The sequence below is a fragment of the Epinephelus moara genome, chromosome 1, assembly GCF_006386435.1.
Source record: "Epinephelus moara isolate mb chromosome 1, YSFRI_EMoa_1.0, whole genome shotgun sequence".
NCBI lineage: Eukaryota > Metazoa > Chordata > Actinopteri > Perciformes > Serranidae > Epinephelus > Epinephelus moara.
The window spans coordinates 26,022,659-26,036,688 of NC_065506.1; the positions used below are offsets into that span (position 1 = coordinate 26,022,659).

At 40.5% G+C, this 14,030-nt stretch overlaps 1 protein-coding gene across 1 annotated transcript in view; it reads left to right on the forward strand.

Annotated features, from left to right (window-relative positions):
- Positions 1-1,143: 1,143 nt before the first annotated feature.
- LOC126392765 (C-type lectin domain family 18 member A-like) overlaps positions 1,144-14,030 on the forward strand; it is a 17,099-nt gene continuing 4,212 nt past the window's right edge. The window contains exons 1-11 of the mRNA XM_050048383.1: positions 1,144-1,342; positions 2,681-2,772; positions 8,114-8,347; positions 8,478-8,575; positions 10,315-10,436; positions 10,906-11,013; positions 11,127-11,219; positions 11,740-11,846; positions 11,972-12,101; positions 12,279-12,375; positions 12,999-13,090. Coding sequence (XP_049904340.1) covers positions 1,219-1,342; positions 2,681-2,772; positions 8,114-8,347; positions 8,478-8,575; positions 10,315-10,436; positions 10,906-11,013; positions 11,127-11,219; positions 11,740-11,846; positions 11,972-12,101; positions 12,279-12,375; positions 12,999-13,090 — 1,297 coding nt within the window. The 5' untranslated portion in view covers positions 1,144-1,218. The remainder of the gene's footprint in view (positions 1,343-2,680; positions 2,773-8,113; positions 8,348-8,477; positions 8,576-10,314; positions 10,437-10,905; positions 11,014-11,126; positions 11,220-11,739; positions 11,847-11,971; positions 12,102-12,278; positions 12,376-12,998; positions 13,091-14,030) is intronic.

A 14,030-nucleotide genomic window follows, 5' to 3' on the forward strand; every position in this document is an offset into this window, starting at 1 on the left:
GAGCACTTTGGGCAGACTAAAGAGGCATCATTTACTCTTTTTAAAAATTCTAATCCACCACATGTGAGAGAAAGCACTTTCACTTACATTTATTTTGCAGATATTGTCATGCTTAACAGATCATGATTTTACACACAAATGATCATCTTTTAGGTAAGTTGTTATAAGTACACAACAATCAAAACTCTACCATTTACAAAATTAAAAAGCTGCTCACATGTTGAGAAATCAGTGATAATAATCCATAAATATACCATTAAAATTCAAGTCAGAGAGGGGACACATATTATTTTAGTTAATAAAAAAAAAAAATTGAAGACTTAAACTTTTAATTCAGCATATTTACACAAGTTACTTTTCAATAAATGTCAACACTCTTGCCACAATCTGCTGTGATATAAAGTAATAATAATAAAAAACAATTACAAAAAAAATGCATATTTCCATTTATAATATTCAGAAACAAAACTGTGTTACAAGACATTTTTTTTGTTCCGATTCAGTCATATATTTCCATATTTGTTTTTGATCTAGTAGTTAAACAAACAGTAATTGTACAGTATAGAGGTATGTCTGTTGTAGCAGATGTATTGCTGGATATGTACTATGGTATGTGTAATGTGTGGATTGTGGTTTGTGTATTTTATTGTGCCTTCCATGTTTATATTATATTGTTGTAGTATTGTGTTCTATTTAAACTGTATATTTTTTGATGATATTCAGGTCTACATGTAAAAGCCCAGCTAGGGACAAGAGTTGAAAATTAGCAAACTCTCTGTGCAGCACATCAGTCCCATACTCAAACTATGTTGAATTGCATGCTCCCTATAACCTAAATAAATACATAAATAAAATAAAAAATAAAAATGAGAAAATTTTGTCTTTTTGCCTGAAAAAACTTTCCTTTTTATTCTTTGAGAATAATATCCTTCTGCATGTTTTACACAATAGCACAGTAACTTCAAACACTTGCTCTTCGGTTTTTAACTGGCCAAAAGAAAGTTTATCACGGATTTAATAAATTATGAAAGGTTACCGACACTCTACAGTGAGTCTACTTGCAGGGACAGTGAGCTCCCTTTGAACAGAGACATGTGCTGAGCCGCAGCAGGGTGAGAGCTGTTGAAGTGAAAAGAGGGAGGAGAGGAGCAGGGAGGCAGGAGGAGGAGAACTGGGAGCAAAGTGCTCACTGTTGTTGGAGACACTTCACAGTCCACAATGGGGTCTGGACCAGCGTCCCGGTGTCTGGATCTGTTTGTCGTTTTGTCTCTGCTGCCCGCGTGCATCTACACGAACCGGATTAACAGAGACACACCGGAGCTCCACAAGTCCACCATCACCGGTAAACACGCAGTCAGGTGGCCACGCGGGACAGTAGGCTGTTATGGTCCTTTAATGAACTAGCACACATTTTTACTGTTATAGACATTTTCCTTCTTATTTAAGCTATAGCCAGCAATAATAAGAGACTACAATTGTATAAGTGGAAGTTGTTATCTTATGTTTGCAATCCTTTAAGCTGCAGACTCAAGGGGTTTTTCTTAGCTGTCCAAATCCTTCTGGCAAAGCACCAGCAGCCCAACTTTTTCTGTCGCTGCCTGCTGTGCTACAGGAGTTTGGCATCAGTTTAACAAATTGCCATTTTGGTGGCATGTTGCCAAACGCAAGCAAAATCATTAACCCATCACTGGGGAGCTGAATCTCTACTCTTTAAGTTTTTTTCTCTCTCTTTAAACTGTGCTCAGATGTAACCTAATAAATAAGTGACTTAGATCAAAGCAGATCAAAAGCTACTCTAAAGTGTTATTAATCCACAATCTGTTCTTACAGTAATGATTTAATTTAATGATCTCAGGCACAATTTAATATAGGGATATGTAATATAGGCTTTATTAAGTATGGTTGACATTTCAAAGTAAAGCAAAAACTTAATTTTAACCTTTATCTATGAGCATAAACCTTTAATAAATTATTTACAACACGTTATATAGTTATACTCAGATATAAGGACATTCTGTGTGTATATTAATGTTCTGTAACTTTGAACAATTATAATTTCTCCTATAAAGACATCATTAGAACTGTGTTACATTGATATTTATCGCCGATATTTATATGTTATGTAGCACCCGTATACAAGGGTGTAGATCTGGTTACACATTGAGGTGAGGGACATATGTTTAGGGGTCCTCCGCCAGAAAATTTTGAGTATCAAACACTTCATTTCCTGCACTGTGGTGATTTTTATGTACCAATTTCAGCCTTTTCTGCATCAGTCTATGGTGTTTTATTCATGGTCCCCTGGTTTCCCCCCAACCCACAAAATCTACACCTAGGCTTATATATATAGGCCTAAAGCATTCTGATCTTGTATAATGGCATGTGGTTTACTTCTGTTTTAAGGGGACGTTTGTCTACTCAGGGCATGACAGTAATTGAAAAAATATTGTTTTGAGTTTTGATTGAAATTTTGTGTGTTTAACTCAGTTGACCCTTGAGTTTAATCGTCAGTGAAACTGTGACAGACTGTATTAACCCATGCTCCAACCTTTACACACACACACACACACACACACACACACACACACACAAACATCCCGCCAAGACATTTGCATTCCGTTGCCATGGTGACAGCAGCAGAAGCATAGTTACTAAATAAGCGTTTCTGTTTTTCTCCCAGGGCTCGGGGTGAAGGAGCACTCGCAGATTGTTGCGCAGCACAATAGACTGCGCAGCCGGGTCAAACCCATGGCAGCTAACATGCAAAAAATGGTTTGTGGCATCTATTGTCCGTTTCTCCCGTGTGTGTGTGTGTGTGTGTGTGTGTTTGAGTGGTGCGAATGCTGCTGTTGCCTAAAAGTGAGTTCAGAGCAGTTCAACATTATTGACATTTTGCACTGTTATTAAAAACCCGAGGTGGTGCACAGTCCGGTCCACACTGCCGATTTTCATACAAAAGTTTAATTTGCACTTTTGTCTCTTGTCAAGTGTTACTGTTCTCTGCTGAAGACTTTCTCCCTCCACTTATGGAAGATATTTGGCCATGTGTTGCAACCAATATGCTTACAGCTGCCCGTGTAAAACCCAGAGAAGAACAGTAATGATAATGATGGTGTTAGTAATGATCAGACATGTTGTGCAAGGATGTGAGACCCTGTTGATGTGGATGTGAGCCAACAGCGCTGAAAGGCCCGCAGCACCAAAAACAAAGTCCAGGAATTTGAGCTGTGTTTTTTCTGTTTCTCTAATTGCACCAGTTACAGTAGCAGCAAAGGGAAAGTACAGTAAGGCACACAAAGTGTCTAATCTACCAAATGTCTCAGAAAACAACACCTGGGACCAGGAAGGACACCTGAGAGTGACCATTGTTTTAGTCCGTGTACAAGGCAACTGTTATTATAGTACAACTCCATCAAAGCTGCCATTGTTTTTTCCCCCACAAAGACATATTCCTTTTTCAAAAGCGAAATCACTGAACAAATGCTTGGATAAAAAAGGGTTTTTAGTTGAGCTGTCTTCCTCTGTGGTGCTGATAGTCTCAACAGTGTGAAATAGTAATGTTAGTGCATCATTTGTTCTGCTCTGCTGCAGGCTGAGTGATAGTGTGGACGGTCAGAATGAAGCCAAAATCAATTAGCAGTGTGTAGTCTTGCCGGGGTCACACAGTGAAATGATGCCACTGACTGTTTTATACCAGAATAAGGATGAAACTAAGAGACATTTCAAATTTGTTAGCCTCCAAATACTGTACAGAAAATGCAGCTTGAGTGATAAAAACAGCTAGAGAGTCATGGGCGTTGCCGAATGTGCGGCAATTCTTAATATTAATTTTTGACTCAGGTGTTTTTAATCCCACTCTCTGCAAAACATTCAGCTACAGTAAATCCTCCCGCTATCTTCTTCCATCTATTGCTTCGCCATACAGTGCTTATCTGCACAACTGTCTCGTCTGCATGTGATTATGACGGAGAGGTAATGATGGATTATGAAACCCACAATGCACTACATATCCTTCGGGCCTAATGTGAGATTTGTACCAGGGCAAACTGTCACTTTGTCATAGATTACATCCTCAAAGCCACCCCTGCAGACTGAGCCCCCTTTCTTCGACTGCTCTTCAGCCTCGGAGAACTGTTCTCAACTGATAAGGCAGTAATGAGAAAAAGAGGATGTGGATAATCATTCTGCATTCACAACTCTGGTATTACAGGTAATTTCCCCACGAAAAACCCTCAGAGGAAGCTTTGCTGAGCTGAAGAGGCATATTAAAGAGCTTTACTGATAACCGTTAAAAGGTTCAAGGCTTTGCTGTGTTTGTGAATATCTGAATAAGGGTTTTTTTTTTCTCCACACAGGAACGAACCAGTAAGCATTGTGGCGAGATTGTGTTGAAGTGATTATAATTTAGACCTTAAGGCTTTGCTTTCAGGCTGAGATAAAATACCAATATTTTGTAAATGAATGATGCTCCTCCCTTTCTTACTCAACACCATGTCTGCAGGTTTTCTTTGAGCTCTTGAGGAAGTATTATGAGGTCATACCGTCACTTTCCGAGACAGAAATTCAAAGTTCAGTATTTACTTTTGATATGTAAATCCTGACCTCTGTTTGTGAAATTGTGTTTTATTAATCTCTTCAGAACTGTCAAGCTCCAGCACTTCATTTAATCGCAGTTAGGGTGGAAAGAAAAACAGATCTTTTGTAGTTTTGCAGCAAATATATGGAGCTTTATTGATTTAGCTAATTTGGTTTACAACAGTATAATGATAGGGGTGCTCAAAGACACTACTTAAGTTAAAATGATAATAAAACACACAAAAAATGAAGACACAATATTAATCACACATTAAAAACAGTTCTGAAAAGGTGAGTTGTGGTTGGTGATTTGAACTGGGACTGATTGGTACAGTCTCGGATGTGTTTAGAGAGAAAGTTCCAGCCTGTCTCTGGGCTTGGCCCTGAGTTGTGTAGAAAGGAGGCTGGCATCAGTGGAGCGGAGGCTGCAGGAAGGATTGCAGAGGTGGAGCAGGTCAGTGATGCAGGAGGGGGCCTGGTTAAAAAGAGCTTTGTGAGTGAGGAGAAGAACTTTGAGTTGGGTCTGTTGTTGGACAGGGAGCCACTGGAGGGACAGGGGTGACGTGATCACAGGAGCAGGAATGGGTGAAGCTCATATAACGGTTGTCGATGGTGCCACAAAGACGGCAATTCGTAGTACTTCGGAGTACAAACCCACATCTGTCATAGTGACACATTTAAATCCCACAGCGGATGCAACATGGCATGCTTTGAAATGAAATGTCTTAGATGAAATATTGCCCAGTGACCTCTGGTGGCATCATAGTGTGAGCTGATGGCTTTGGCTGGTTGACATCAGAGAGCAGTGAACAATGGAGTCAAGGGGGCTCAGCCTTTCTACACCACATGTCAGTGTCATACCTTGAGACAAGCTGGCCCCACAAAATGTCAAAGTCACAGAGGGTTAATGGGATTAGGAGCATTAATCACTGAATTTCCAGTTGTTACCTCTGGCACTGCAACTGTAGGTCAGCGTATCATTGTGTAATAACAAAAAGTTATATACAGTCATTGGTTCTTACATCTGACAAATTAGCGCCCCTACCGGTTACATTAGGTTTAGTTGTTATCAGGTTACATTAAGTACATAATATATACCAAGTTCGCTCCTATTTAGTCCAGTGATTATTGCTCTCCAGGCGGGGTATGCGGCCCACTGAATATGTGTTTCTACTGCTGGCCCTGCCTAGGAGTTCCAGCTCGGCCCATAGACTTTACAATGTGATGATATCTCAGATTTTTAAATTGCTTTTCTTAGCTCAAGGAAAGTTTTATAAGGATGAAACCTCCAAAAACGAGGGGTAAAAAGTCATAATAGAAAATACAATTATATAATTCGGGTGCCCCCTAGCTCACCTGGTGGAGCAGGCACCCATTGTACAAAAGCTGTGTCCTTGTCAATTCCAACCCACGTTCCTTTGCTGCATGTCATTCACACTCTCTCTCCCCATTTCATGCTAAATCCATCCTGTCAAAAAAGCCCCAAAAATATCTTTTAAAAAAGAAAGAGTCATAAATGACCTTGTTTGCAGTTCGAGGTGTCCAGTCAACACTTTAACAGACGTCTCTTTTATAATTGTGGGATTTTTTTTGCTGCAATACCACGAGTGGCCACTGGGAAAAATTGGCAGCAAGGCTAAGCAGCATTAATGGGAGGCCTGGATTTTAGGGAGTCCCAACCATCCAGCCCATAAATTTATAGACAGAACTAGATACATTGTTGGAGGCGGATGCCAGTTCAATCCTTTGAAAATTGCTCAGTGACGCATGAAACCAAAGACATTCATCTCAAATCTTCTGTATCATTGAATGCATAGAGCAAGCACACTAGAGACTTTGCTGGCCAAGTGGATAACTTCTAGTTTAGCCATCCACTAACTTAAATGGGGATAAAATGATTTAATTGTGCTGCTCTTCTAGACTTTTGAAATGTTATCGCACCAAATAGATCCAACCCAGATAGTGATCATTTTGTGGGGATTGTGACACTCAAAAAAAATGTATACAGTAATTTACAAGCTTCTCTTTCACAAAGCAAGTCTATGGAAAAGAGTCTTTTTGGGGCCCATGGCATCTCGTAACTGACCTGGAAGTTGTAGTTTCACGGTTTGGCCACTATGTCAAGTTGGCTCCAAAGTCCGGTGCACTTCCTGGGGGCCTGACCTACCCCGACCACCTCCTGATTTTGTTGCTCTTTATACTACATCACTTTATGTCCTCCTTTGTTAGCCTGCAGCGTGTAAGTCACATGATAGCAGCCTTCTTGCTCACATTTATGTGGGTAATATACGAATTATAGTGCCAACGGTGAATTAGAACAGCCTGAATAGTTATGGAAAAAGTATCTTAGTAACTTTAGAAACCCTTGATGAAGCCATTATTCACAACTTATAAATGGTGCCTTATTAGAAAGTGCAACCTTCATGACTTTAAAACATACCAGTCCTCTTCAGAGGTGTAATGAACATGTGGAAATGCAGAAATGATAAACATTCAACTTCAGTCATTCATGTCATTTCATTCATTATGTTTTTTCCTTCCAACCTTGACTCTGTAACTTTCCACATGTTGTTGCCTCTCCTAGTATTGAGAGTACCTGAATGTGATGTTTGTACTACAGCAAATATGGCAGAGTGATTGATTGTGGAAAGTTTGTGTGTTTGGTTGAATCAGCCGCTGCAAATCTTGGAAAATGTGCCCCTCAGTGAAGTGTTTATACCAGTGTAGCACACAATGAGTGTCAGTCTGTGTTTGTTGGCCTTGCCATGCACTGGCAGCTCGCCCAAGGTGTCTCCCTGCCTGTTGCTCACTGTGCGACCGCAGTATGACTGGCTCCGACCCCTGAAAAGGATTAAGCGGGTAAAGAAAATCACTCATGCACTATTAGGAATGACCTTCATGCCAAAGAGTTTTTCCTTTCATCCAGTTTTAATCAGTAGCTACAAAGTACAATATGACCTTCATTTCAGATTTAAGGTGCAGCTCCAGGTCTGACAGACCCCAGTAACATATTTTGATAATTAAATGAGTTGATGGTGAAAACGTCCTGTCGGTAATTATTGATGTGATTGCTCATTAATTATATATTTTAATAAATAATTGATTATTAATTATTTATGTGGAATTAAACGGCTTCAGAGAGGATTTATGAGTTTCTGACGTACGTGAGTCAGCTGACAGATGACCTGTGACAAATCAGTCAAATCTGACAGAGCTATACGAGATAAATATAAAGGGTTTGTTTGACCCCTCTACTGAAAACTAGGAAGAGTTGAAAACCTTTGATTTTATCAAACAGATGCACTATTAAACATTTTAATCAAAACACAGAGAATACTCCTGAAACACACTTTAACATTAACTCCAGTCTTCTGTCAGGCTGCTGGTTAGCAGTTGACCTCCCCGTGTACATATAAGATACAACCAGAGAAGGCTCAAGTGTGTGTAACAAAATTACATTGTCCTTCACCAAGTTTTACTGTAATTATTATAAGTGAAAGATGTATAATAATTTTAAATGTTGTTATCGTCTCTATAGGAGTGGAGTGAGAAGTTGGCCTTACTTGCAAAGGAGAGGGCGGCATCGTGTCACACAGACCCTCCTCCTCAACACTCCTCATCTTTCACACATGTTGGCTGGAACATACATCTCTCTACATATAGTGACACCTCGTTTTCTGATGTTATTCAATCTTGGTTTGAGGAGGGAGAAGATTTTCTCTACTTGAGTGGGCACTGTAGGGAGAACGCCACCTGTCAACACTATACACAGGTATTAACAATACAAACTGTACCTGTGTTTCTGTGGAGGCACCCATTTACAGACGCTCTCAGATATTTATGTGTGTGTTTATTCTTTAAAGTGCTGATGTAGTGTGTCTGAACCTTGTGTTGTTTTGTAGCTGGTGTGGGCCACTTCAAGTCACGTGGGCTGTGCCAGCCAGCTGTGTCTGAGAGAAGGAGACCTCTGGGAAATCTTTGTCTGTGCATATTATCCTGGGTAACAACACTTTATCACCACTTATTCCCACCAAAATGCAGTTTTAAATTAATCAGAGAACAGCATAGAAAATGATTAAAATAATTAATAATTTTAGTATGCTCAGTTTTAAACAAAATAAAAACAATTTAATCTGCAATCCAGCTCACAAAGCATGGATACCAATTATTATCAATTTTCAATCTGCTTTCCAGCGAGTCTTTGGTACATATATTAAAGGTATACTATGCAGGATTTGCCTAAAATACAATGAATACACTCATGCAAAAGTGATACCTCTCAATCATCACTTATGACCCACAGAAGTGTGTGGTGGGGAATCTTTCAATTCTATATTATTTTATACTTAGTTTGTTGTGTTCGGGACATACCTGGGCACAGCACATCACCCGTAGGTTTGCGGACTCCCGTATTGAAGCCTCGACTTTTGCACCAGAAGTGACCATATTTGGATGAGAGGGTGGAGTTAACCCCAGTGCTACCTGGATTAGTATGGTGCATTTACAGCTATAGTTAACTGTCATAAGGTTAATGCTAATTTTTGCTAGCCAAAAACAGGCTTAAAACCATTATAACAAAATGTGCTTATCAGAAAAACTGAACATCCAGCTCCATTGAGGCTCTTTTAGTGAAACCAGAAGACGAACAAGACAACCACAACGTTATGATTAACTTTGATTAACTGAGAACACAGTGAAACGGTGACAGCTACGGTGACACCTGTACTCTGTGAATCTGGGGTTACGCTGTAGTTACATTACCTAACCAATGTTTTTGCTGCGCTAGCAAAGTCAATGGACTGCACCCACCTGTCACTCAAAGCGGACACGCCCTTAATTATGCATACATTTAATCCTTAATAATATTTAAACTAGTCCATACCCGGGGATATGTTATGTTTAGAGGAATAAGAAATCAAAAACAGTATATTAGAGGAGATGCAAAATGAGAGCACTGTAAATGCACTGTGAAATAAATATTAATGTAAGACAAACAATGCACACTGTATTTAGAAACATGTTTTATGGCAAAATATGTGCAAGTTCAGAGAAGTAGGTCAAAGCAGTGAGGAGGAAAACGGATGATGACAGACAGACGGGACAGACGGACGGAGGGACAGAGGTTTCTCCATTTAATAGTAGGAAGGATGAGTGAGTCATACAAAAATTCACCCCCAGTACAGTTGTCATGACCAGGAAATTAGCTTCAGAGACTAAAATGTTTTTTTTTGTACCAGGCTGTAAACTTGTTTATATATTGGGCTTTTTAACATGGGGGTCTATGGGGACTGACTGTTGCTTTTGGAGCCAGCCTCAAGTGGCCATTGAAGGAACTGCAGTTTTTAGCACCTGATTGGTCGGGACTGTATAAAAATGTAGCAACTAGGTACCAGACTGTGAGCGGCATGCATCCAAGAGAATACTACGGAAATCATGGACCAACAAACGCAACTACAGCAAGGTGAAATGCCAAGCGGAGAGAATCTGGGATGGGCTTTCATTTTTGCCGGTGTTACTGTTTACAAATAATAACCGACAATTCCTGCATAGTATAACTCTAAAAAAGAAAAGAATATGTAAAACTACCTGTATGAAGGCCTCAGAGTATGATTAATGTAAGTCCTTGTTCTACTTGTGAAGATTTTGTTTGACACTTTTAACATTAACTTTCAGCCCCTTGCAGCTATTCTAGATCTTGTGCAACTGTATGTTCTGCAGTATATATTTGTGTCGCTGCAGGGGGAACTGGGAGGTAAATGGTCGCCTGGTGATGCCTTATAAGACGGGGCTGTACTGCTCTCTCTGCACCTCCTCCATGTCTGGCTGCTTCAGACTATGGGACCATGTAGGTGGATTATGTGGTAAGACAATATGTAAATATATAGGTTGCTACAGAGGCTAATATTACTGTCATGGGACATTCATAATATCTTTCTGAGGGTGCACTTAGTGAGGTCCGCTTTAAAATATTAATGGGTTCCATTAGGGCACTCCACAAGGATGAAACACAAAGCCTGGAAACAGACTTGCATGTCATACTTATTGTATGTAGAGAGGATAAAAATGGTCCTGTTTCTACCACTACTACTACCAGTAAAGTAGTTACATTCATTATGCTCCTCAAGGCCATTTCTGCTCATCTACCATCAATGTTATAAGTACTGTGATTGTTTCTACTTTTCTATGCATGCTTGCTGCTCATGAAGTGTTTTGTGTGTTCGGTATCCAGCCTATATTAACCGGCTCATAGTTTTGCCTACAGTGACAGCTGATTTGGGTAAAATGATCTGATGTGTGTGTTTGTTGATGTGTGTGCACATTTGTTATCAGAGATTCCACGGAATCCTTGTCGAATGAGCTGTGGTCAGCACGGCCATCTTAACATCTCTTCCTGCAAGTGCACGTGTGACCCGGGCTTCACCGGACGTCTCTGCCAGGGTACCAGTCATCATAGTACACATATTGGTATCAGGCCCCATTCAGTCGGTCTGTTTTCCTAAATATTCAAAGCAGAGAGGCAGTATTCACTGTGCCAAGTGTCTGTTTTTCAGTACGGTGCAGTGTGCAGTGTGTACACGGTCGTTTTAAAGAAGAAGAATGCTCCTGCTTGTGTGATGTTGGCTTTGGTGGTGCTGAGTGTGCAGGTAAGTGCAGTGTGCTTCTTTGTGTTTTTATATACCTCAGCAATTTGTACTCTGAGACACAGATTGGCTTCAAATTCAAAAGCATGCGCAGGCACACAGACGCTGAGGGAATTCATGTGGTTGCCGCTACAGTCTGTATTTATCTTTAAGGGATGCCAAGTCTGACATGGTGAAAACATGGTGAAAGCAACAATATACAGACTGGTGAAAGGTGGCACATAACACCATTTAGCTGTAGTGTGGTTAGCAGTATATAGCAAGTGGAAGTTGCACAGTTTAACACCTTTAATTACTCAGTGTAAATTGTACAGTGTATTTCTATGCATTGGTATAAACAAAATGTTTTCTCACAAGTTGATTTGAGTTTCTTTTATTAATCTCTGTGACTATAATTATGCAAATTTCATCCACATTTACAACTGTAATTGCCTCAAAGATTCCAACATATTCAAGTGTGTTCATTGACCCTGACCCATGATGATGCCATTTTCAGCACATTTTGGTGACTTGTACCCAACAGAGAAAGTGCAGTTTCCCTTCCACAGCTGTGATGTCATGATAGATGGCGATTGCTTCATGGTGTCTTCAGAAGCTGACACCTACTATGGAGCCAAGAGTCACTGTCAGGTGAGAGACAGGTGTGTGTTGCCCACTGAGAGAGTGAGACAAGCTCAACAACCGTTATTTGATTCTACATACAAGGATTTTCATTCTGCTTTCAGTGTGGCTTTTTCCTCTGTTTACACCACCAGGAACGAGGGGGTATTCTAGCCCAGATCCACAATCAGAAGGTTCAGGACATCCTGGCGTTTTATCTCAGTCAGCTGGAGACAAGCAACGAGGTCACCAACACTGACTTTGAGACACGAAACTTCTGGATCGGTACAGTCTTTCCTCTCGTCGATCCAAATAAATGTTAAGATATCATAATGTTTTCCAACACCGGGTAGCTCGACCAGATTAGGTGCCAGACTCTGCTGTCTTTTTGACCAGATGTACCGCCAGGTGGAGGTTGTGGTGATGATGCGTGGATAAATCAGCAATGTTTTTGCTCCACAGGTTTGACATATAAGCCTCTGAAAGACTCATTTCGCTGGGACACAGGAGAGATCCCTAGATTCAGCAGCTTTGCCTTCGGGCAACCTGACAACCAAGGGTAAGAGACACATTTACTAACAGACATTAGCTACTGCAGAGTACATCATAAACAGACATGGACAGGTGCAATGGAGCTAAACAAACAAACATCATCTGAAAGGTAGAAAATTACTTTTTGGTGGGAGCTTCAGGCTTTTTCATCTAGAGATATGTCTGCCTATGAATCTACAGTATGATGAGAAGGTACTGAGATACATACTGTGGTTTGGTCTTTAATTTTTTCATCTTAAAATCAAATTTTTCACAAAGGTCACAAAAAAAATATTTTTAAGTATGGACTAACCAGAAAAAGACAGATGTTGGCTGACCTGCAACCTTAACTCTGACCACTAGATGTCTCTCTCTTTCTGTTTCTCCCTCACTCCATTCCTCTGTTCTATCTATCTATCTATCTATCTATCTGGTATATCTCTGATTACTAACCAGTTTTATAATACTATTAGTATAATAACTACTTTCAATCATGTATAAATTAAATGCTATTGTGTGATTTTTATATCTGGGAATATTTGGTTCAGGTCTGTAAAATTTACAGAAACACTTTCTAATCAGCAGCTCAAAATTAAAATGCAGAGACAATCTTCAGCACACACTGTCACTTACTCCTCTTTCTCTGTCTAGCTTTGGAAACTGTGTAGAGCTGCAGGCGTCAAGTGCCTTTAACTGGAACGACCAGCGCTGTAAAACGCAGAACCGATACATTTGCTTGCATGGTAAGGCTCCTTCTGGGTGAGGGGTGGATGAACGTGTTAAGGGGGTGAAGGTAGAGTTCTCCTTTGTACAACCCAATGTGATGTGGTGGACCTTCCTGCTCGGAGGCAAGTGCAATTGAATGGGGGTTAAAAGTGGTTATTAGCCTCATACATGTGGGTTAGAGGGGGCCTACACCTACTAGTCAGTTGAGAAGGCTGTAATCAGCACATTGAATTACATTTGTTCAGTTGTCGTCGGGAGCATAGATTTGAGGTAGCAAATTATGGCCCTACTCTACTGCTTATGTTTACAATTATTGTTCAGGGGCGACCTCTAGTGGCCAGTAATTATGATGAGAGCAAAGGAGGAATTCAGGTCACGTAGTATAAAGTGCAAAAAATTCTACATAAAAGGAGGTTGCGGTGGTAATTGGATCAAACATTCACATAAGACACAGCTGTTTGTGTCACATCCATCCATTTTCTAACCCTAATCTTGAGGGTCGCGGGGGGGCTGGAGCCTATCCCAGTTGACAGTGGGCGAGTGGCGGGGTACACCCTGGACAAGTCACCAGACTATCACAGGGCTGACACATAGAGACAGACAACCATTCACGCTCACATTCACACCGACGGACAATTTAGAGTTAATCTGCATTTCTTTGGACTGTGGGAGGAAGCCGGAGTACCCGGAAAGAACCCATGCTGACACGGGCAGAACATGCAAAATCTGCACAGAAGGGCTCCCACACCCGGGATCAAACCAGGAACCCTCTTGCTGTGAGGCAACAATGGTAACCACCACGTGCCGCCCTGTTTGTGTCACATGTGAAACCAAAAGTTAACATAATGTTCTTAAAGGGAAATTTTGGTTTATTTCAACCTGTCTCCTATCGTCCTAAATTTGTTTCAAGTGACTAGTGACATAAAAATAATAGTTAGCATGTTAGCCGTTAGCCTA